Source organism: Helicoverpa zea, chromosome 7 (assembly GCF_022581195.2).
Source record: "Helicoverpa zea isolate HzStark_Cry1AcR chromosome 7, ilHelZeax1.1, whole genome shotgun sequence".
Lineage (NCBI taxonomy): Eukaryota > Metazoa > Arthropoda > Insecta > Lepidoptera > Noctuidae > Helicoverpa > Helicoverpa zea.
Window position 1 is genome coordinate 5,257,991 of NC_061458.1, and position 25,346 is coordinate 5,283,336.

A 25,346-nucleotide genomic window follows, 5' to 3' on the forward strand; every position below is an offset into this window, starting at 1 on the left:
ATAGTAAAAACACAGGTGGAGATAAAAGTGGATTGCGAGGGGTGTCGGGCGTTCTGCAGGTTGTTACTCCCGGACGGACGGCTGACGAAGTGCAGTTACTCGCTATTCATGCCACACTAAATGCACCCCCGCGCCCCTCCCACTTGCTGCCACTTAACAACAAAGAGACCGCTTCTACCCTCTTTGTTACAAGAAACAACTTCGTCCTACGAACAACCACTTTTCAGTGTTAGTTTACTCCTTTGGAGATAGCTAGTGCCGACGTATAATGACACTGCTTATTTATCTTCTTTAGAATACTTTTCTTTTCTTTGCATGCTATTTCTAATGAGTATGTTTTTTATTCAATGTGTATGCCAATATGCTTAGTTTATTGCAAATAATATAATTATAGGTGTTAATAAGCATGATGAGTAATAAAAATAAAGTTAACTTATTAATTGCACAGTGGAGTATCTAATTATGTAATTTATATTTATGTAATGTAATGTTGTATGAAAACTTGTTGTATTAAATGGTTCAACAAAATTAATTGTTTACCCATATGTTAGGTCTTGAGATGTATTCTATTTATTTAAAAACCCAACCATCCCACGAGTCGTGGTCCTATCTTTTAATATTCTATTATTTTGTATGCGCGAATTAACATAAAACAGGTGCTTATGTAAAAGGTTTGCCTTCTTTGTGCAAAATCTATTAGTGAAAATCCTATAAAAATGGTTTTCTTCTGAGGATCTGATTTTCTCAGGTTTCCCCACGCTACAATAAAAACAACTTGGTAACTAATTGATCGGAAACGCTACATTAGATAATATAATAATATCAAATGCCATATTGGGACTGTGACCATGTAGCGTGAGCAACGTATACATTTATGGCCGGATTTATCATTGGATTCTTAAAAGCAATTTATTTAAAGTGGGTCTTGGGAATAGTAGTACGTAAGTCCGCCTATCTTCCTACGCCAACGAGGCTCACGACTGACGTCAGCGTGAATGTTACGCGTTTTAAACGTGTCGCATAATGGGGTGCCTACGTCATCAGCATCAGCGCAACAAACGCCGGTGTAAACCTTGTTAGTATCAATGTGCCAACTCTTATTAAAGGCCGACCGGTAAGGTGTGGGTCGGCATTTTCCCGGCTAATCCCGTTCGGTTCACACTCATGTAATTGGATGAAGGAGGGCCGAGCTCCGAGATTGCGCCCGGAACGCCCGCCCGCTAATCGGATAATAATGCCCCCGATGAACCTACTGTTACACCAAACTACAAACACATTAACTATAAACTAAGTTTGAATTAAAAACGGTTTACACAAACAAAATAACTATTTAGGGGTTTAAAAGGTACTTCATTCAACGCTGAGTTAGTCAACGCGAGTGTTACACAAAAGCTTTTAATTTAGAGGTAAATGCCCCTAGAGGGTGGTGACACATTTCGCGTTCTAACGATGGCCCCACATTTCACGCGACACTTAAATACTTCTTTTATATAATTATATATACAGTTTATAACATAAGTGTACAGATTTACTTATGATCAAAAATATGTAGGTAGGCCTGAAATCAGTCTGCTAAGCATTACTTATATGTTAAATTATTTCGTTTTTCCTGCCAAAGTCCCGTTGAATTATACTTACGTTTATCTTTCAGGTTTGTAAACCTTACGCACGTAAACGTCTATCAGTCGCGCTCAAACAGGTCATCGTCCTACATCTTCGCTTACTCCCTTCTGATACTATCCCAAAATAGTAATGAACCTACTTTTTTTCTGATCCATGGTTTGCGGAGGTGGCGTTGCAGGAGATTGCGAACGCGCTTGCAGCGTCGTCAACAGTTTCCGCTTGTGATTGCACAGCTTGGTCAGCTCAGCGCCTGAAGCTGCCTGATACGGCTTGCTCACCACCTGAGGAAAAACAAAAATAATTCTTCTTTATCTTGTTTCATCATCGTTTGTTCCCATCAATCGAGAAGCCATTGAGAACTCTCATGGCAGGACAATGAGCGCGATCTTTTGGTCTCCTACTCCTATCTCGTCCCTTTGCATTATCATTACATAAATGATTTAAATAAACGTATGATTACATTAAAATAATAATATAAATGACGTCTCTGTTTTTGAACAATCAGCGTAACCCACTGAATTGGGTCGTAGAATTTTACTACAAAATCTTCTTTGCCTTGATCTATCAAACGTCGGCTTTGGGTATAGGACCCATCTCTCTAGTCACTTAGAAATTATGTAAGGGCTTTTCTTTCAAAAATAATGTACCTCTAGTGAATATCAACAGCAAGTTATGTGCGTTACTATACGCAAATTGAGCTATAACAATAATCATACATAGGTAACTTTATTTTCATAACGCGTTAATAATAACCGGAATCGATTGGAACTAGGCTACTTTCAGCATTACCAGTGAGTGTAACCAATCATAGAGCGTTGCATTTCCTGATTTCACGCCAACCAACCGCTAGTTACGATCTAGATCGCAGATCTAACATAACACCTTAGATTGCTTCATGTAAATAAGTTATTAATTATACACATAAATCCTCGCAAACAATACGCCATTATGCCATTATAGAAGTGCTCCTTGCTTCCTCGTTGAAGTAGTGCAGAAGCTATAAGTTCGATTAAAATATAATAGAACGTAGCAAACGTAAATTATTTAAGTATATGTATGGCGTGATTTTTCTGCGGATAAGATGTTTTTCCTAACCCCTTCCTGTGCAAGGTCAAAGTGACGCAGAGAGATTTCATTGATCACTAATACTATATCATAGCAGCCATGCTATTATGTACAAAACAAATCTGAGAGGGATAAGTAAGTAGTACGTATCATTAATCGATCAGGTTCGCAAACTTAATTAGTTTGACTATGCTGTGGTCATCGTTCGATTTAAGCTGTGCTCACAATGCAACAGAGTATGCATTGAATACAGTTAGGTTGCGATAATATTGTGCTCGATCTGCGAACACGTCCGCCATTCATTATGGACGGACGCCCACTGTGCACGGCTGCACACGCAAATTGCTCCACGCTCGCCCGCTGACACAGCTGCATACGACTTGTACCCAATGTTTGTACAAAACGAGGAAATTGTCGTTCCCGCGGCTCTAAGTAACTGGTGTGTTAGCAGTGTTAGCACTACCACGATAATGAGAGGGAGGTTTAAAAAGCTGTGAAAGTAGATTTTGTTTGAAACTGTTCTTTACCCCTGTTCAACCAAATTGTTACACGAGCGTAACATGGAATGAAAATATGTACGCGATTGTATACATTTTGATACTCATTCGAACTTTGTTGAAAACTTAAAATTTTGTCTTGGCTCTGTTCAATAATTTCTTGTCACAAACTAGGACCATATTTATTTGTTCTGTTAATCAGCAAATTAAAGAAAAACAAACCTGCAAAATTCTACCACCACTTGATAGATCCAACTTCGCAACTCCAGAATGTTAAGCACTCGAAAATTGATGGTTGCGGAACAATCCATAGACAAGCTAAACGAACGCTTGTCCAGTTTTTAATTAACATAAACAAGCCTGTACCTTCATGCGGCGCAAACAGAAGGTCGTGGATGGCCTTGTACCAGTTAGCGTGCAATCACATTTGCAGCTAAACGTCAAATTATGACTTATGGAATACATGACTAAATACGCGTGTCTAACAACCATTTACGTTGATAATTAAGAGCATTAATCGTATTTGCTCGTGCTTTTAGAGATGAGATAATGGTGGAAATCATTGAATGTTCTTAAGAATGGACAATCACAAAATGCAATGGGCGGAATTGGTTTTCGGAGACACATGCTTCAAGTTTTCCTCTGAAAACTTGTAAAAGTGTAAATTAATAATCTTTAGCATAGGGCAGAGACCCTTGATTTTTTAAAATTTTATATTTGGTTATTGATAAATAAATGAAAATTTAACATCTTGATTCAGCATAATAATAACTTCTCTTCTGCAAAAGACCAACAACCAGTTAAGTAGAAGAATGCTAAAGATCATTAATTTACACTCAAGCATCGAAATACTTTATTGAACCAGACAAATTAATTCAAGCATTCTCGTAATTAAGTACTTGTTTACCAATACCTCGTACCTAAATTGAAACATGACGTCACATGCGTTCGGAAGCTTATTAAAATTCAAATAGTCACCTATTAGAATGCTAAGCGATCAAATACGTACAACCTAAATGGTTACACTATTGCATTGTCTATTGAATTATAGATAGCACGACTAAACTGTCGGTAAACTGTATGTCGCAATGAGGGTTAAATAATAATGAATCCATATTATCTATGCATTAGTAATGATGCAGAAATGAATAAATGCATTATGAACAGCAAAGAGCACGAAGTAAAAGAAGAGTGAAGGAGGACAGCAACAAAGAGATTCCTTAAAACTTTGAAGTCTACAAAAAGGCTGAGGAAGAAATATAACAGGTTCTATAGTTCGGCCATTCAGAGAATGCGTTCCTGACACGTCGCGATTGAACGATACTAACAGCGATTTACTTGCGTTGCAGTTACGATAAAAATATTTTTGCTGGTTGTTTACCGTTTTAACAATTGAGGAGCATTAAAACAACATTATTATATCAATAATCAATGAATGTAGTTACGTCGTCAGTTCAATCGCGACGTGTCAGGAACGCATTCTCTGAATGGCCGAACTATAGTTGCGTAATTGCTAGTTCTGATATAGATAAGCCTGCGCCATACAATGCATCTGATCATTACAATATGAAAGCAATCAACGTGATGGACGCAGCTACATCGGTGTGACAGACGCGTCCTGAGTTGAACACGGCGCGCTAACTAATGACTAGAGTCTAATTAATAGCTTCGTATCGCGGCATTCGCAGCTGAATGCGCTATTTGACTCAATTTCCAATAGAACTTATGGAATGCAAGTTTGTAATAACGTAGCCTACTTACAACGCACATCGCTCTGAAAAAGAATCGGCAGAATCAGTTTGCTTTGTAAGACTGTGGGTTTTCTTCTTTTGTCTTAATCAAGTCTATCATTTTATTAATTAAAAATTTTACTAAAAAAAAATAAAATAAAAAGCAAATTACATAGGTACCATCTTATTTGCGTGCGGTAAAGCAATTCGTCAAGTAATTTGTCACTGTTTCGTCGGGAGCTCGGCACTAATTAACGGGGACATTTACGGCTGCCAAACTTGCCTGTATCGGTACAACACGGCTCCCCAATTTCCACACCCCCACTGCGGTGGCCGCAGTGCATTCCATGCAAAGTTAGTGCTGGCGTCCTGATAAATTACGTCCAAACACCCCACTGGTTATTGTATTGCAAATAGGAAATTTTGTTCAGACTGGCGATTTTACACACGCGTTTGATGAACATTTTTAAATTATGAACTTGTAAATACAAACTTAAACAAATCATTCCACATAACGGGTCTAATTTGCATATAAGAAGACAATCTCTACTCTTGGCGTTTGAGTCGTTATCTTGCCGTTGAACGGTAGGTGAGCGGTCGTAAAAGTAAATTAATGTCCCATTCTGCAGGATTTACCCTTTCGTAATTTGGGTCAAACTCTCATCAAAATGTATAAATATTTGCGAGGAGTACCTATTAATAGAAAACAGCGTTACTTTTTATTACTTTAGAAACATTGAGGTAACCATGCACATGTATTCAATGTTCAGGCAGGGGCCCGATTCTCCTAATTTTACTTAAGCAACATTCGATTGACGTTCGACTCGATTCGACTGAGATCCGATCCCGACTCGATTACGATTGAAGCGTATGTGGCATTCCGCTATTTTTTCTTTGAAATAAACGTTTTTATCCTTTTCTGTCATTCAATAATGAATCATTTTGTCTGCAAATGATTTACGATTGCAAAATGATTGTACAGCAAACTACCGTATAGACCAAAATTACCAAAATAGCAGACCAATCGCACACCAATCAAATGTCAATCGAATACGATTGGTCTTTTATTAGTAGCAGAATGCCCGATATGGTTAAAACTGCTATTGCGATCATATTGCGATTCGATTTCTATTCGATTTTGACATTGTTAACTTAGGAGAATCGGGCCCCTGGATGATCGATATTCATTATAGATGCTGACTTACTTCTTTAAAAACTGTTATGGTGTTATTACAAAAATTGGTTTTAAAGAAAAATACCACTTTTTTGTAATAACCGACATGGGCTCATAATCTTATGAATTTCTTATTGATACTAATCAGATGTTTACCTAACATTGTATCCATACAATCAAATGCAATAACACCCGATAATCGCTGCTTAGGGTGAGGGGAAGGGAAGTTTATCTTTGTATGTGTATTGAATATCGATAGCCTTGACCTCGATAGGAAAACAGGGGGTTGTTGCAGGCCCGTTGACACATCATTTATTATTTACGTTGTACATCCAACAAAGCGACGATTAGATGGTCCTAATTTAAAAGTGAATTGTATAACCGAGACAATCCTCAGTTTATTGTCGAGATGGACAACCTCGAGGACTGTCATAGTATATGGCTCCATTCTGCACTGGGAGCTGATCCTGGGGTTTACAATGGTCAATAAACAAAGCTCGTAGACTCAGACAATGCCGGCTTCGGTGGCTAGCTAGCCGTATCTCACCATCGCCATCGGGGCGGCGAAGCGTGTCGCTTACGACTGTCGGTGAATACATTTTATTGTCCCATATGCACGCATGTTAACTCACATAAAATCGGCTTGTTGTGTAGAAATAAGCCCTGCGGACGTTATTACCTGCATAAACTTTCATTTGCCTTATGATTATTACACAAACGTCAAATAAATTATGTTGTTCCCGATGACAAGCAGACGACTACACTACACAGTTACCGCTCCCTCAAGATGCAATAAAACAGGCATTAAGTTGCTTAGTTACTAGGCTATAATTAAAACAAAAGAACATCTGTGACAAGGGACCATAACAAGTAAAAGCCAGACAAACAAACGTCCACAGGTCACAGTTTAATTAATTTAAAATACAGAACAGCAAAAACCGTTACAGTAAGACTGTTTTGAATAGAAATTGTGTGAACAAAACCATACAGCAATAGTACCAAGAACCAATACAATTTATTTAATGTTCTAGCTCTCGCTTTATTCCAAACGAGGTTCCTATCGGATCGGAATGTTACGTACTGCCCTGCACGGTCGCCACTTTCACCTCACTGTTGGAAAGTTGGCAGCGTTTAGAGACCGACTAAACGTTTATTAAAACTTACTCGCACATTGTGGTACGTTTTATGTTGTTATAACTTTATCCATGCCTCTAACTTCATAATCAAGTTCTTATTTGTTTTTAAAATTATGTAATCTACCGTAAAAAATAATTTGCATAACAAAAACGAATGCTTTACCAATCCAAATTGCCGCACGGAATTAATCGGTTACAAAACGAATAACAGATTGAAAGTAGTGATTTAAAAATCGAATAACATTGAGCATAAGGATCACGACCTCGATCGATCGCTTAAATGAGCTTAAATGTCACTTGGAGCGGTTGCCACGCGGAAGAGCCGTGATTCTTTGTTCTCAGATGAAGACAAGTCAAAACAATGAGATACTATCGCCACAATGCGAACCTTTCCAATAAAGCGACATTGTTTACCAGGCGATCCGAGGTGGCGTGCGTTGTAAAGAAGACGGATCAAAATTGCCCCACGTCCTATAACAATGTGACGTATCTCAAAAAAAAGATAAAAATGTTTAAAAAAATATGGCATACTCTCCAATTCATCTTTTTTACACCTTCATATGAAAAAAATGCTTTAAAAATTGTTCAGGCGCTGTTATGAAAACATCGTTCATGGGACTATTTATGGACTATTTTATTAAATTATTTTTTTGTTTGATAGGGTATACCTCACAGTTGGTCCCATAATCATCAGGTCCGGATCTGATAATGGAAACCCTGAGAAATCCAGGGCAACTTTTGAAAGTTGTAGGTATGCGCAGGATAAAAACTTGACTATAAGGTGTATGTCTTATAACAATATGCAACAGTAAAGGTTTGGAGCTGACCTGATGATGGAGACGAAAGAAGGTCGAGGGAACTCGACAACTGAATATGTAAACTACCTCGTGTTTGGGCTCATATTATTTGTATTATATTTTTATCTTTTTTTTGAGATACGTCACATTGTTATAGGACGTGGGGCAATTTTGTATGGATTGTGATCCGTCTTCTTTAAAACTTTAAATGTCATGGTCTCGTATACCCTACTATTTTTGAAGTAGGCTGCTATTCGGATATTTGACGACCTCGATGGCGCAATGGTCATCATGCCGGACTGCCGAACCTGAGGTCCCGGGTTCGATTCCCGGTTCGGTCGACATTTGTGTGATGAGCATGCTTGTTGGCCGTGGTCTGGGTGTTATAATTTGTATTCATAAATAAGTATATATGTAGCTATATGTAGTTTATCAGTTGTGTTAGCACCCATAACACAAGTTAATTAATAACTTACCATGGGGCTAGCCGACCGTGTGTGAAAAGTGTCCCGACATTATTTATTTATTATTATTTATTTATTTCGATAGCCGGTGAATATTAAATTGTCAAAATGAAGTCATTATCATTAATTTTAATAAAGCCAGAAATATGCTCGCGATTTCTAAATCTGCCCAAGACTCTCGCCAAGTAACCAGAATTATAATACAGAATTTATGTTTGGAATCAAGCGATCATAAATAGGGACAAAATGGTCTATAAACGTCTTAGCAACAGCTGAAAGTGTGGTCGCGATAGGATCGTTGTCAGTGCCGGAGGGTCAGCGCTTAGCTCACGACTGGCGAGGACCGCGACACAGCGTCACGATGGTGGAGCCGACTACTACGCAGGTAGTTATCATAAATACTGCTATATCTGGACATGCGGAGACAGCGATCAGTGAATTGTATGCCTCAGTATGGCTCTGGACGGACTGGGAAGGCGAAAACAGGAAAAACCACCTGTAAATCACACGAAGACAATCCACTTGGTCAAGTTATACCTACAAGGTTGCTATTTCAGTTTCATGCCTATTATTGAAAACAGAATCTAGCTGTTTCCAGAATGTTCTTGTAATTTTATAAATTACAATATCATCATAGTATATGGAGGTCAGTGTTTCTAAAGGTCCATGTTTTCAACTCAAACACAGTACAATCTTAAAATTTCCGGTTTTCTCCTTTCAGATTTTTTTTCGGATAGTTTTCGGATAGATTCGTATGCAATTACAAAATTAAGGAATTATCTATTTCATATCCATAGATCATACATAAATTTAGATCCAGACATGACTAAATGACAAGCGTAGTTGCAGACACGAGTTGATCAGTGCTTCAACTGAATGTGAAATCGAGATGTCGCCGAGTGTATCTCAAGACGAATGCATGGAACAAAGAGGAATCGATGAGAGTGCAGGAGTGTGGGGATACAGGCGAGTGCACCGACCTCCCCCCACCCCCACGGGCCGCGGTGCAATTTGTACATTTCAAGTGCATACAAAGGCGATGCGAGGAGGTCGCAGCAAGCTTTGACAGAATTAACTTGTCCGTCGCACAAATGCAACTGCGAAGGCTCACCTTTATTGGATCGCCTGTACAAACGAGACAGAATGTTAGAGGCATGCACTTCACAGTTCATCCCGTTACATGCTAAATGACTTTACAATTGGATTTGCCATCTTCCAAAAGGGCTGCGGAAGCTTTACCTTTATCAAAATTATTTTATAGATCTATGCGAAAATTATATAAGTACGCGATTTATGGTTTATTAAAACCATTACTCTTAAACGTCTCTATACTTCAGCAAAAAAGCTTTGAAATTGAGAGGTTTGATCCAGTGTTGCCTAAATTGCACAACCAGGCCATTACAAACAAAGTAGGACAAACTAGAGTAAAATAACGAGTCACTTGTTAAGCAATGGTAGTGTGCTCTGAATAAATATAATGTGACCACTCAACTATGTATAATCCTCTTCTTGTTATCGACAACACGTGGATCTATAGCTCGACGTGTATTCTACTGTGACTAGAGAACTCGGGTTTTATGTGAATGCACCGCATTTATTCCGCCACAATAATATGAAAAACGTCATTTTATAGTTCATCAAATAGGTTCATATATGATCGGAATTTTATGCTTATTAAAGTTAGAGTCATGATTTTCAGCAAAATTGTTTCGCCTTAACATCCATGTAACTCAAGTATTTTCTGTGTAAAAGCTTCGCCTAACAAACCCGTGTCTCGTTAAACAGGTTTAACTTTATATAACCCATAAACAAAAACTCCATTGACATTTATTTGGTGACAACTATATCGATAACAGGTTGTAATTTCACATGCTGGCTGGTATCTCGAACCTCACTAACATGACACTAAAATACAGGTCTTTATTTTTATAATGCGCATGTTATACAGGGTGTGTCGTTCATAATCACATTATATCAAATCGCATATACTTTATGATATTCAATGGCGAATTGTAAAAAAAAATACCTAATTTGTTTGTAATGACTGACTTTTATATGGTGTTCTAATTTTATCACATTTTTATTCTATTTACTTTGTTTGAAAAATTCATTTTTTTATTTTTACGTATTTTTCTTTTACCTTTGTGTTAATCGACATATAATAGCCAGTATATTAACGCATTTCATTTAATGTGATTATGAACGACACACCCGATATAATACTGTAATATTTATTTTTATTTTCAACTAACTGAATTATGATCAAAATCTATTTTAGCTGCGGCCAAAGACTATAAAATGTGGCTCTTAATACTACGAAGTCAAAGGACTCATAGGAAGACCATGATAGAATGATACCCAAAACAATAGAAAGGAATGAATATGTGTAACTCTCAATATCTCATTACAAGCTTTTGTATTTTCAAAAATAACTTCTCGGAATTAAAATAGCAAGTACATAGTTTAAAGCCTTATTTATTTATTCTAAATTTCTAAATATGATAGGTACAATCTACCTACATAAAGCTACACATAATTCTTACTAAATGAAACAGATCTTTCATATTTTAATATCGAGCTGCGACACATTAAACATGCAACTATTATTACTCGTATTTATCGCCCTCACTATATGTCAAGGTGACACTGACATGATAATTGCCCTAATTTATTAAATTAATGTCTCGCCTCGCCTTCTTTGCGAAGTCGGCCCTTCACTCTATTATATCGCAACGTTTATCATATTTATTCATACAATTCTAATAAGAAACATTGAGAAGCATTTTTTACCAGCGATATTTAAAAGCTGAAAGTACAGCTAGGTACTCAGTTAGTAGATAAATTACTGAAGTGGTAAATAAACATAATAGTGTTAAAGGTATAATATTTCATACCAATATTTCTGGGTACGATCCAATATGAAAGAACACAAATTTTGCAGATATTATCTCTAGAATTATGCTTTTTTAACCGTAGTTTAACCATAAACATTCATAAATGGATAATATAAATGACACATTTTCGCTTGGTAAGATCGTCAGAGACGTAAAAAGTTTTAACGCGACTCGGTAACCGGCTGCGATCGAAACATTCCCAGAGCAGAAAAAGTGGAACGGCTCGACAACAGGCATTCCTTATGCCGATGAATTGCTTTATGGAATGTATCGGTGAACCTCATCGGATCTGAAGCCTCAGCTGGTAAGTAATTATTCCAGAAAAATTTCATTGTTTTTCAAATTGAACGTAATTATACTTGTGTAAAAAAATATTACCTTAGGATCAAAACTGAAGGCGGTTTCCGGCCTCAATGGACATGGGAGTCCACACTTACAAGTGCCGGCAGTCTGGAGATAGTCCCGCAGTTGTGGAAGAGTACTCAACGCTGTTCCGCTTGGACTGCAACAAAAAATAACAACATTAGATTTTAGAAGTAATTCGATCAGTAGCAATTATAGGAATAATCTCATTTACGTAAACGGTTTAAATGTTTATCTAACATCGCTTCACTGTGAGTAATGTGTATAAGTAAACCGCAATTATTAGCCGCGAGCTGAACATAATAAGGATATCCCATATCCTTATGATAAGCATTAGGATTATGGAGAGAAATCTCTCGATAAATATACATACTCTAATACCATAAAAGGAATTATCATTCATGATAGAACCAATTAATTACTAAAAACAATGGCAGGAACAGTGAACATACACTAAACTTAATTGTGTAGTATTCAGCAAATTGTGATTTCACTTAATAAAGCGTATATGAACTAATGAGAGAGGGGAAGCAGTGATTCATGTAAACGATCGAAAGCTTATTGAAAGCGCATGATGCAAAAGCTTCTAGTCAAGCGTGATCGCACCCCAACTCGAGCGGGTTAATCACGCGGCTAACTGACTTCAGTGCGGTCAATCGATATTCCATTTCTAAACCTCTTTGACTCTCTTTGAGCTTAGCCCAATGCTCATTAGATCATGCAATATTCAGTCAGGAGTTATATGTCAGTAGGTTGCTCATTAATGTTTTAATTAACCGTTAACGCTTACATGGTTTATAAAGTAAACATATTATCAGGTATAATTGCAGTGAAACGCCTGTTTAATAGTGACATAACTTCACCGCAGATTATGTCGTTCAAAAAGAGATTGCAACCACGCAGCAGCGCAAAGGGCCATTAAGAACAATTTGCAAACAACACAATCCTTTTACGATGACAGCTTGGGGCATAGCTTGCCGCCATTATTACACCTCGATTCGCTTTACAAACAGCCTCTTTCATAAATGCTCCACATGATAATTCACGCCGATTGTTCACGGTCTGGTACACTTGGTAAAGGTAAACCGCAACCGCAAAAAAGATTTTTGTTTACCCGCTTTTTATTCATGCGCGGAGTCTGCGGCTTTGACCACTATACGGGGTGTTCGCGGTCGGATAGAGAGTAAACGGGGAAATTCATTTTTTGCGATCGCGTGCATGTTTGGGGGAGCGTGGACGTAGACAGCTGCCGATAATAATTACTCAACACACGAACTCTTTCGCACCTTGCAACCGCTTCTATACTCCGTACTTGTGTATTCAAGACGTCAGTCAGTTAATGCTTAAATGATAGTGGAATAAAAATACCGTGAAACAATCATATATATCAATCATAACATTTAACCATTAGCTAGTAATCATAACAATCTGTACCAATGCACGTGTGTCTTTAGTTAAAGTGTTTTACCATTAGACAATATTTAAAACTGTATCGTTGCCTATTACAAAAAACTGCAAAGATCGTGATTAGCTACAACCACGCTAAATATTCAGTTTCAGACTGCTTCATTCATTTCTGCCCGTTCTATTTTTCATCTTATATGCGAATTACATTTTCAAAATGACTTGTTTACGCAAACAAATTGCTCGAAGTATTTTTATTGCCATTGACATTGTTTAATTTTACATTGACCATTGACCATGTCTAACGAGTTTTAATTCCAACTGTTGCCTAAATATGTACACATGTTTAGTTGTATCCAAACTATTTTTAAACACATGTCAAACGTCTGTTAAGTTTATTAATAACTAGCTTCTGCCCGCGATTTCGTACGCGGATAAAGTCCCTTATGCCAGCGACTACGGGGTCAGCAAAATCAAAGATCTGAACCGTCTGATATTGAATTTTAAGGGCCCGTTGACTTGAAAACAACGGAATACGCATAGCCATTAGAAACGTTCCATATATTCAATTTTTGTACTTCAACGGCAAAAGCACAGCAGACTAAACAAAACGCTGAGAACTGAACCGCAAAAGACGTGACCATAGGAATAAAAGTAGTGATTCTAATTAGTCCGCATTTAAGTTGTGTGTGGCAAAAATATTACACGTATTAATACGTTAAAAAACATTAAATGTTACTGAGATAACAAAGTCGTGATGACTTAGTGTAAGTCGTGGTGGTTTAGTGGGTAGAGAACCAATCTCTCAAGTATGAGCGTACGTCTTTGATTCCAGGTCTGGCAAGTACCTGCCAATGAAACTTTTCTAAGTTCGTATGTACTTTCTACGTATAAACTGTAGGTTCCGGCTGTCATTGAACATTCTTGGCAGTCGTTATGGGTAGTCAGATGCCAGTAAGTCTGACCAGTTTTACCAAGGGGTATTGGGTTGAGCGGGTAACTGGGTTGTGGAGCTCAGATAGGCAGTCGCTCCTTGTAAAACACTGGTACTCAGTGGCATCGTGACTGGAAGTCGACTCTAACATAATTGGGACAAAGGCTCTTGAGATAATAACGACAATAATAATGAGATATGAGCACCGCAGGATATCTGAGGCTGATGACGGGGAGTAGCGACCCCGGTGGGCTATATATACTGAGTTCTCCAGGGAGAGTATACTGACCCCCATCTCCGGCCGGTCGGAGTGAACCATGACGGGGGTAGGTCTCACGCCTCAGGCTTGGCTTGGCCGTCCAGAGTGGAGTCGCTAGAGCAGGGTAAGTAGCCCTGCTCGGAGGATAGGTGCCTCGTGGTAAGTGACCCACAGGGAGCGCGTAATCTGCGTTTAAAATCCGCCGAGGTATCCTCACACTTCAGCCGCTCATATCCCAAGTAGTTTTCATCAACAGTTAGCAATGGTATAGCACAGAACCGGGGATTGACTTTTTTTTAACGACATCCACCGGGGATTGTCCTCGGGTTCATTTCTATAGTGTATAAAGGAATAATCGTCGGTTTTGTTTCACCATTTCATTAAAGTTGTCTCAAAAGGGCTTCAGAGTGTTGGCTTCGGCCCCACGTTTGCCTCCCAAAAATTCGGAACTCTGTAGTCCCGAGGTCTGGAAGAGACATACAAAATAATGATGAGATATAACGCAACAAAGTCGGAGAGTGGGGGCTCGTGACGCCACGTCTAGGTATGTAAAATTTGTACTAACCAGTGACTTAACACGAAATTCAAGTTATATCTTCGTTTTTATTTGTTTGTGAGAAGGAGAAAAGAAAAAGTACGTGTCCATTATTTTAGAATTATCTAAAAGACAGACTAATTACTTTTTTTGATTCACCATACCTATTTCATAACATTCATTTCTATACATTTCAAGTGTAGTATTGCTCTTGAAGTTCCACATCAGGTGTTCCAGATCTTCGATGTATATACGTCAATAGAGAGTGCTTATCAGGTTGAACCACTTTTGCTAAAACGTCATATCTTTATATGCTATTGTCTAGCTGGGCTCCTGGAGTTCCACATCAGGTGTTTTAGATCTTCAATTTGTATAAGTCAATAGAAAGTGCTTATCAAATTGAACAACTTTTGCTAAAACGTCATACCTGTATATGGTACAGAGAAGCTGGGCTCTTGGGGTTCCACATCAGGTGTTCCAGATCTTAAAATTTATTATCTCAGCTGAAAATGCTCATCATATGAAACAATTTTTGCCATGGCATCATTTTTGTATCTCTTATAGTTTTGTTGGTCTGTTGGTGTTCTGCATCAGGTCTTCAAGTTTCGAAGATAAATTATAGCCTATATGTTGACCAGGCTTAATACTGATACAACACAGAAAAAATCATTGAAATCCGTTCAGTAGTTCCGAAGATTAGCGTGTACAAACAAACAGACATACAGACATACAGACAGAATTTTTTTTTTTGGATTTGTGCTCCATTACTGTTTCTAAACCCCACCCAATTATTATTTTTTAAATATATTCAATGTACAGACACAGTTTTTTTACAGATTTATTATATGTATAGAAAATAATTCTACAAGTTCAGGACAACTCATAAGATATTGAATCAGAGCAGCTAATAAGACCATTTTTATGTCCCTGCTTTTAAAATAACCATTCGAACATAAATCCTATTAAAGCCAATGTGTCACAGTATGTTCCACGAAAACAAGCTATACAAGTCTGCGTTATTATGCAGACAGTCGTCTTTCATAGCCTTGAAAAATACTTATTTATGACTAATCGCAGTCGCTGTACAATTTATCCTCATTGACAAACATGAAAACAGATAATATAGATAATAAAAATAAGATACACGTTCAACTTAATTATTTAATTTTATTCTACGGACAAGTTAGCCTCGTTTTTGCTGCACGTTGATAGATACACATACAACAAAATAAGTCAGACAGACCAATACGTGAGTACTGCGAAGCTATTATTTAATTACTGTAACCAGTTACTTTAAAGAAACCGAATAAAACTTGGTAATTCTCTCCTTTTAAACCAATTCCAGGCTGTCCCTTCATTTCTGGAGAGTGAAACCAGCAAGTCACGCGATTATCCTTAATTCATTCAAGAATATACCTAACTTTTAGACAATATCTTTAATATACAAACATTTCTATCATTTTCTTAACTGGGCGGTTGACGAGGCATACAATGGCCTTTTATTGATAACTTACGACGATTAAAGAAATTAACCAATAATTAAATAAATTATAAAACAGTTCCCATAAATTTAACTAGGAATGTATAGGATATAATTTTTATACAATGATGTACTCACCAGACTCATAAAAAATCCTAACATCGTTTTAACCAGGCACGTAAGCAATTTAAAGACAATAAAGGAGTTAAAGACTTTATCTTCTACAGAAAATCTTCATAAGGAAAACGGTTAATCAACAATATGGATCACAGGACCAACAGAGCTCAAAGTTTCCTGCTTTTGTGACTAAAGAAATTAAAGGAAATATTGATGGTGAAATATCGTCTTGAGGAGACATCGGTATTATTGGCCCCTAGTATTGTGATTGATCTCATTTCCTTTGTGACCGTCGGGGCAATGTATAATGGGTGAAATATTCTGGCGCCAAGCCAATGTACGCTGCCGCACAAAACATGACGGCATTTTGCTCCACAAAAAATTTAATGATAATATTCGGACTCAAAATGAGAACAAAAAATTGTTTGTTTAGTTATAACTACATCCTTTATTAATTTAGGTTGTTGATAAATATCCCTAAATTGAAATTGTTCATTTGTAAAATATTTCTATGAAAATTATAGTCAAATTCTGGCAAGACATCCAATGATCAAAAGTAAGATTATATTCTTCTAAGATTCTTCTTGGTACCAAGTCCCCTCATGGCATCAAGGATAAATAATATCGCAAAATTATATCACAGAAGCTCAAAGAAAGATGAAGAAGATCACAGAGACATTATTAGTCTGTTTTCAAACAACGTTTCAATTGTCGCAACAAGGACTTTATCAATACAAACAGGGTGAGTGCCGACTCAATACTTATAGTCGATAACGAGTTGAGTCACGAAAGGGTTTCCCTGAGTGACTCATTGGCAACTTGCTCGACCCGACTAAATAGCCAACTATGAAAGAATATTGGCTAACACGGGGTTCGGATAAACTTCATCATAATGTACCTACCAATGATGACTCAAGTGAATCATCATTTTCAGCTAAAGATTAGATGATATAGACAGATGCTGGCTGTAGGATTCTACATAAGGCTTGTAATGTTTTTTTACCGAAACGTTTTTTATAACTCCCAAAAAGATCGTGCCACTGTCTGAATCCAGTAGTGAAAAACCTACGTAAAAATTTTCAAATATCCACTTCCTAATTTACTTCCCAGTTCCATTGAAGAAACGCAAATGAATAATTAAAACAATATCAATCCAACTTAATTAAACGATTACTTGTAAAAACTGATGGTAAGAAATAATTTTACAAAATGGCGTAAATTTCAACTAAGGGGTTGACGCTTTGTAGGTTGTATAATTCGATACTTGTTTTCTCTACCTACTTGCTGCTGGAAATTCCGAAACCCCTAATGAAATTCATTAGAAAATATTCAAACAGCATAATTGCTAAGCTTTTGGCATATATCGCAACGGAACACGAGATCAGGCCCGCCGTAAGCGGGCGTGCAAGGCGTGCACCGCACGCGGGCGGCACGTCCTAGGGGGCGGCAAATCGAGCAACTTATCACGTAATATTAAAAAAATACAATATCTTTTTACCAATTATTTGATTTCAATATTTCCGAACACAGCAATAGCGCTAAGAATATTACTTACACTGCCGGTTTCAGTTACATCTGTTGAACATTTTCAAAATTAAAAATTATTAAAAACGATTTAAGATCAACCATTAGCGTAGCGTGGGGGGAGAGAACAGGGGGGGCAAATGCCCTGGGCGGCACTATTTACGGGGCGGCAAAATTAACCCATACAGCAAAATTAAACCATAATTACGTAATAAAAATATTTTTACTCAAAATAGATGAGTACATTAGCAATAAAATTTCAGAAAAAGCCGCCCTCGCTTTGGTCTCGCCCTATCAATTTTGACGGGTTCACCCTTTGCATCCCCAAAAAAATTCGCGCTCGCTGCGCTCGCGCCTCCATGTCAGATATCGCAATCAGTAGCGGTTTTAGGGTAGGGCGCGGTTGGGCGACGGCCCAGGGCGCCGGATATAAAGGGCGCCGCAGGCGCCCCCAACCAATCCTTGATCAGAATGTTACTCCTATTTTTGTTTTAAAGAACAATGGGCGAAATGTTTGGTTGTTGGTCTACTCCCCCTCTAGTAATGAGTCATACATCATTTGAAAGGTCTTTTCAAGCGTTACATTTTGTACTAACATACTAATTACCAATTCTTAGTACTTTAGAAGTTAGAGCTTATTTTAGATTATATTATCGATAGGTGTTTTCAGTTTATAAATCACTTCTCTACAAATAAATTATACTTTACTGGAAAGGCCTTACTAAAATACCTCTAACAAATAATCAGTACTTTAGAAGCTACATCAGATTTTAGAAATAGCCGAAGCGAATTAGTGTTTAATTACGCGTTAAATTTGAGAAATTCTCGAACAAACACTACTTTTATGTCCCAAAACTCAAAAATTTTCGCGCTCGCTTCGCTCGCGGTTTCCTTGCTTTACGCTTCAATTTTTTATCACAAGCTACTTTTAATGTCCCAATACTCAAAAAAATTCGCGCTCCCTTCGCTCGCGGCTTCTTCACTCCACAGTCGCTTTTTATTATATATGTTTAGGACTTTTAGTGATCCAAAACTCAAACATTTTCGGGCTTGCTTCACTTCACAGTTGTTTTTATTTTTCAACAATTTTTTAGTCTACCCTAGCAAAAAGGTAGCGTCGTTTTTAAGTTATTTTATTAATAAGAAAGTAACTTCTAGTTTCCATATGAACTTTCTTATTTACGGTACTACTTTAAGTCCCAAAATTTTAATACATAGGCGCCATCACCAACAAAGAATTATGTACGTTTGGGCAAAATGTTAAGTAATTTTGGTTATGAGTTCTAAAATATAACAAAAAATTTCGCGCTCGCTTCGCTCGCGCAATCAGAAGACATGTTCCAGTGTTTTTGCATTCATCAACCAGCTTATGTACGATTGGGCTACATTTTACGTAATTTTTTCTTCGACTTGTTAACTATAAAAAAAATATTCGCGCTCGCTTCGCTCGCGCAATCGGTAACTACATACGTCTCTGTTTTTCGTATGGGTTTGAATTGCAGTTGGAGAGCGCCGTAGAAATCTCGCTCAGGGCGCTGGTTGAGTTAAAACCGGCACTGATCGCTATTTATCTTTGTTTAATTGTTGAGGCATTCAATTCCGAAAAATCATCATGTTTACTTCATGAAAACTCTAAGGAAAAAATCGCGCTCGCTTCGCTCGCGGCTTCATGTACATTTGCACTTTATTTCTGTGCATATCTTACTTTTTGACTTTGCTTTGTTAATTTACAGTGGTTTTTATTTGTTTTGTGTCCTTAGACTAAAAAAATTTCGCGCTCGCTTCGCTCGCGCTTCCTTACATATGAAATGTGTCTCATGCGTTGACTTTTTCAACGGGAAACCCACCAAAAACCATTAATAACATATTCTACCGAAATTAAACATTGCTATAGATATTTAAGTTCGTTAGTTTAAGTTACCCATAATCTGTTCTAAGCACTTTGACATACATTATGTTGGTACCTACCCATTAATCACAATCTTTCAATACATAGGGGCCACTTGGGTAATGATTGCACTGCATTGATGCCCTAAGCAATTGCTTAGTCTGCTTATGGGCTAACCCAGGACTTCTTAGGTTACTCTAACACTTAGAGCATTTCAAGTAAATAAAAAGTTATGTGTAATATATGTATGTACATATTGCAATATTTATGCATCCAAAAGTAGGTGGGTTTTCTGCAATCAGAGCGGTGCATGTACATATTTTTTTCTGTTGGACAAGTAAAATGGATATGAAAGGGCGGGGGGGTCCGGACCCCCTGGACCCCTTATATATTTTTTGACAAAACCCAGTATAATATGTAGTCGTAGGGCGGCATAATCGGTTTTGCACGCGGGCGAACAAACAGCTAGCGGCGGGCCTGCACGAGATAATATCGATGAGTTGGAAAACGGGTAAGTTACAAATTGAGCTTTTATTTATTCATGTGAGGGGAACGAAGTTGAAATGGGTCGAGGCCGCTCCATAAAGGACACTCTTATAGCCCGGTACTAAAGGGTTTATCAATGTCATTCTATTGAAAAGACTTTGGGTCGTAAAATAACATCTTTTAAAAGCGACATTGCGTCAACATTGCAGATTTTATCTTGTAGGTCTCTTTCTGTGCTATAAAGTTTTATTCTGCTAAGATGCTTGGGAATATTGTAGAAATATACATATGTAATTAACTACTTACAATGCTTAGAGCTTAGAGCATTTTTTGTTTCCCTTTATTTTTCATAAATAAAATCATGGTTCTAGACACTTTATTTTCCTTTGCTTATTAAGCATCCAAGTTGACACTAACATTAAATATCGTAGGTACCAAGCAGCAATTCCACCTGACATTTGACTAAGTGGTAGTTTAGAGCTTGATAAGCGGTCTAGTATGATAGTTTACCCGACGTTGAAGCGAACAACTCGTGAGACGGGCGCCATTTATTTGTGTCACATAAGCAAAGCAGTTTACGTTTTGTAGCGATATAATATTACATGTGTTAATTCCATACCATCTTCTAAGGCCTTAAGTATCTTTGAAATACTGAAGACAACAGAGAACATAATAGCATAATTGCTTTGAATGAACTCACTTCGTACTTGCTTAACTAAACTCCCAAATCTATATCCCCCATACCCATGGCTGCGCAATAACAGTATATTCTCTTGAAGTCGGGTAATAGAGATTATCTTTAATATAAAGTACCTAGCAATTATATAATAGTATTAGAGTACAGGTGAATGGCCGGACCTATGCGACAAGTATACAGGTACAACGGCTAAGCGATCAACCGACCCCCACTATACGGCTTTACCGATGTTTTAATATCTTTAGCAATAAAAATAATTAAGGACATAAGTAACATCGAAACTCATGATCGTTTTTACAGTATGACATATACCTAACAAGATATTGAAATATATGTATTTTGCAATAAGTAAAATCAATTAATATTATTTCTCAAAAGCATACTAATTACAGACCTTTGTAATTGCCCTACATTATAAAATAATTTAAAACTTAATTTTAAAAACTGTCCAATAATGTAAGATACTTTTTCTGTTTCTAGCGATACAATTTAGAAATAATTACATTTCCAAGTACGAAGTACTGATCCCATAAGCCAGTACTGTACACCCAAGTATCTAGATAAATAATTACAAATTAAAATAAAACGATATCACAGGTGAATAAAATGTTGTCCAGTCAAGTTCAGGTTTGCAGGTAACACCTGCCACATGCCAAGCGAAGCCAAGCGCCGCATCGAAAAGCAAATAAATTCACTTGAATACTGCAGGACGTGTAACGTCGCCTAGTTTTTGCAAGGCATATTTCAAACAGTTTTTCTTAGATTCGCAAGGCAACCTTGACTCGATCCCCTCGGCTACGCTTCTGTGGGAACGATTGAGAACACATTTCATTTACTTCGTCCGTCTGGAGCCCATGTGAGCTGACGCATCCGGCAGACTTCACACAAGGGTCGTACGCCACTCGTCGCCGATCATGTTTATTTATCTAACTCCTTTAGCTTATAATACCATGAGATTACACAGTTAATATTATAAATCTTGTTTCATTCTTCTCCAAAATTTGCTATTACTTACATTAACTTTACTTGCGAATTGTAGAGGACCCTGTCCCAAGACAGAACACGAAGCGAACTTTGTGGATATTATGGAGTAAATCCTTAGTAAAGAAATATGTTTTATAATGTATTTCAATTATGTAACAAAATAAACAAACTGATAGGTATGGGGTTTGTGTACCGCGATTACTTTGCAGATTTTATAGAAGATATTTGATATGATCACAGCTGGTTGCTGATAAGGATAACACTACTGTTTCTTAAGTCGAAGTACGCTAATTAATTCAAAATAATCGAGGAGTTGTTATACCATATACTATAATACTATAATACTGAATCACGATAAACAGCTCCGTCAACATGTTATTAGATTGATCATGTATGGAGCTAAAACAGGCTATAAGTTGTTATAGTTCGGCCATTCAGAGAATGCGTTCCTGACACGTCGCGATTGAACTGACGACGTAACTTTGCAATGGCGTTGCAGTTACGATAAAAATATTTTTGCTGGTTGTTTACCGTTTTAACAATTGAGGAGCATTAAAACAACATTATTATATCAATAATCAATGAATGTAGTTACGTTGTCAGTTCAATCGCGACGTGTCAGGAACGCATTCTCTGAATGGCCGAACTATAGTTACACCAAGTTTGAATAATTACATGTCACGACGTTCAAACAGTCCAGATTTAACTTTAGCAATTAAGAATAGTGAGACTAATGGCCGTATCATGGATGTTAAATTCGTTTATTTGTTGTTGAGACGCTCTCCACCCAGAGTCGGCGGCGTGCCTCATTTAATGGAGCAATAAAAAATGTTCGACTGTGCTTACGTAATCCATATTATTTCCGCGTCGAAGCCAATGCGGAGGTCAACGCGCGTATGATCTCGCCTCCCAGCCTCATTGTCACTGTTCCATAAATTTTAAGCCTGATAGACTTTATGAAGAGTCATGAATTCAAACGCACACTCACTGTTGTGATTATGTATCTGGTTAAATGAATACTCAAAATGATGTTAGAAGGTCTATCTTGTGACCTTGCTCGTACATTAATTCTCGTTTCTCGTTTTTAATTGGTTTATGTACTAAAAATATTATCTACCTATACTCGTTATAAAAATAGTTGTTAATGGTTATGAAACGTTCTGTTATTGTTATAGTGAATTTTTCGACGATAATAATGTCTTAAAGTTAATACAGATGTGTTCAGTAAGGATATGATGTTAATAAATGATTATTGATTTTGCTTAAATACGGGAAGGGGCTATGATCCTGGTTCCAGATGCAGTATAGGTAGTACTTATATGAAACACGGTACATATACGTTGCTTTGGACCTTATCACTTGACTTTGCACTTGAGTCAAATGTTTAAACAATAGATAAAATTTATTGGTGCAAGCTTGCTGCAGGACAAAAGCTAAAAGAAAGTTGGAACCAATTGTAAATCGGATCAGAACACTTGGTGACGCCCATGAAATCCGTCGAAACAATTGAGACGAGCCGTATGAGTTGCAAACGGACAATCCCAACATTGTGCAACCTCACAAAGAAGGCCAGAGAAATCCATGCGTATACAATGCGACTTTCGAAAAAAACACAGACGGTGTTCTTTACCTCGCTTGCGATGGTGGCTATAAATCAGTTGAGCAATAGCTGGTCCCAACGTCAATAAGCACACTGACAATTGACACAAAGAAAGTAGAAGAATAAGCTTTTTATTGTTTCTTGTAATATAATTTACGACGGTCGAACAGCTGTTTGTGCTGTTACATCGGCTGAGGAAACTCTTGTGCTGACGCAACGATTTCTGATACGAACGAATTGTGTTTGGAAAGCCTAATCTCAGTGATGTAATATCTAAATTATGACATCACAAAGTTATAGGCCGGTACACAGTCTTTAGATAGACAAAACAACATTTAATTACTGAGATCATATAAAAATATTCATTTATTTGGACTGGACAGACAAAGTGTTAGTGCAGCTACAAGGAAGCTTGAACGCAAGGCTATAAAATAAAGCTTTATGGCACTGCGTGCTAGCGAAGTGTTTGTTACAGTATTGTTCAGTTTCTGTGTACCCTATTGCAATGACAGATAAGAGAGGTGAATGCGCGTAGATGTTACAGCAGAATCTGTTGAGCTCAATCCTTAAACGTTAGTGATACGACACGTACCTAAGTGCGGTCTACGAGAGTACCTAATTAATGCCAGAATAATAAAATGCATACTAATTATTTAAATATATTTGATTTTTGCAGAACAAGGCAAGGAATCGTTAGATTTTAATTGAGAAAGTGATACGTGTTGTCGATCAACAAAAACGTTGCTCTTGTAAGACAAGATAATTAACAACTATGCAGATTTCAAGCGGATTGTTAAACAAACAGGTAAAATTATGGGTTGTGACTACCTATATCAAAACTACAAAACCAGTTTTTAATCACCGCAGGTAACCTGTGAATAAAGGTTTATAATTCAATATTACAAATTTTAGATACAAGTTATGAAATTAATTAATTTGTATCGGATCATTTTGGTTCGCTACTTCCAGCTCCACCTTAATTATTTTGTGGTATCTATCTAAATGACCCCTATTTAGTTTCGTTAATTAATTACGAAACGTACGTGAATATAGCATTCTGGAATGTATTGTAATGTATATCTAGAGGTGACTGTAGTAGACACACAAGGGATCTTGTTATTAGTTCGTTAGTCATTCATAGCAGATATACCTAATGTCTCAAAAGAAAATAGGTATTAAGAACTGACATCAATAACGTATTGCAACCAGATGCTCAAACATTTATGATCACGCACGGCCCATATTCTGGCAATCGACTAATCATGTTTACTAACTATGACAGTTAAAATTACGCAGCTGCCCAGGATTTAATAATATGGTATTAGGATGGCTAGCGTGCATTACGAAAATAGGGCAATGATCAGATCTATTGATGTAGTCATTCATTTTGAATCAATTAATTAGAGGTCTAACAGCAACCATTAAAGTATACAGAGCCTGACTTCGGACTCAACGAAATGAGAAGACGACAAAAGAAAAGTTATTTTTGTCTTCAGCTGATGAATAATATAATATGTATTCCTTTTAGGTGTTATGGATGTTATTCAAAACAATAAAACTTGAACAGAAATAGATTTGTACTTCTCAAGAGCCACTCTTTTCACATTTCAAGTTACGTAACATAATGACATTATGATGTTTGGTTAGCAGATGCAATTATACGTTCTGCAAATAAAAGGGTCTGCAGCCGTTTGG

General features: G+C 37.2%; 1 protein-coding gene across 2 annotated transcripts in view; it reads right to left on the minus strand.

Moving 5' to 3' along the window:
- Positions 1–25,346, minus strand: part of LOC124631824 — a 41,042-nt gene that overhangs the window by 12,402 nt on the left and 3,294 nt on the right. For both annotated transcript variants that reach the window (XM_047166441.1, XM_047166444.1), the window contains exons 2-3: positions 11,759–11,882; positions 1,763–1,904 (exon numbers count right to left, since the gene is read on the minus strand). In XM_047166441.1, the coding sequence (XP_047022397.1) occupies positions 1,763–1,904; positions 11,759–11,882 (266 nt within the window). The remainder of the gene's footprint in view (positions 1–1,762; positions 1,905–11,758; positions 11,883–25,346) is intronic.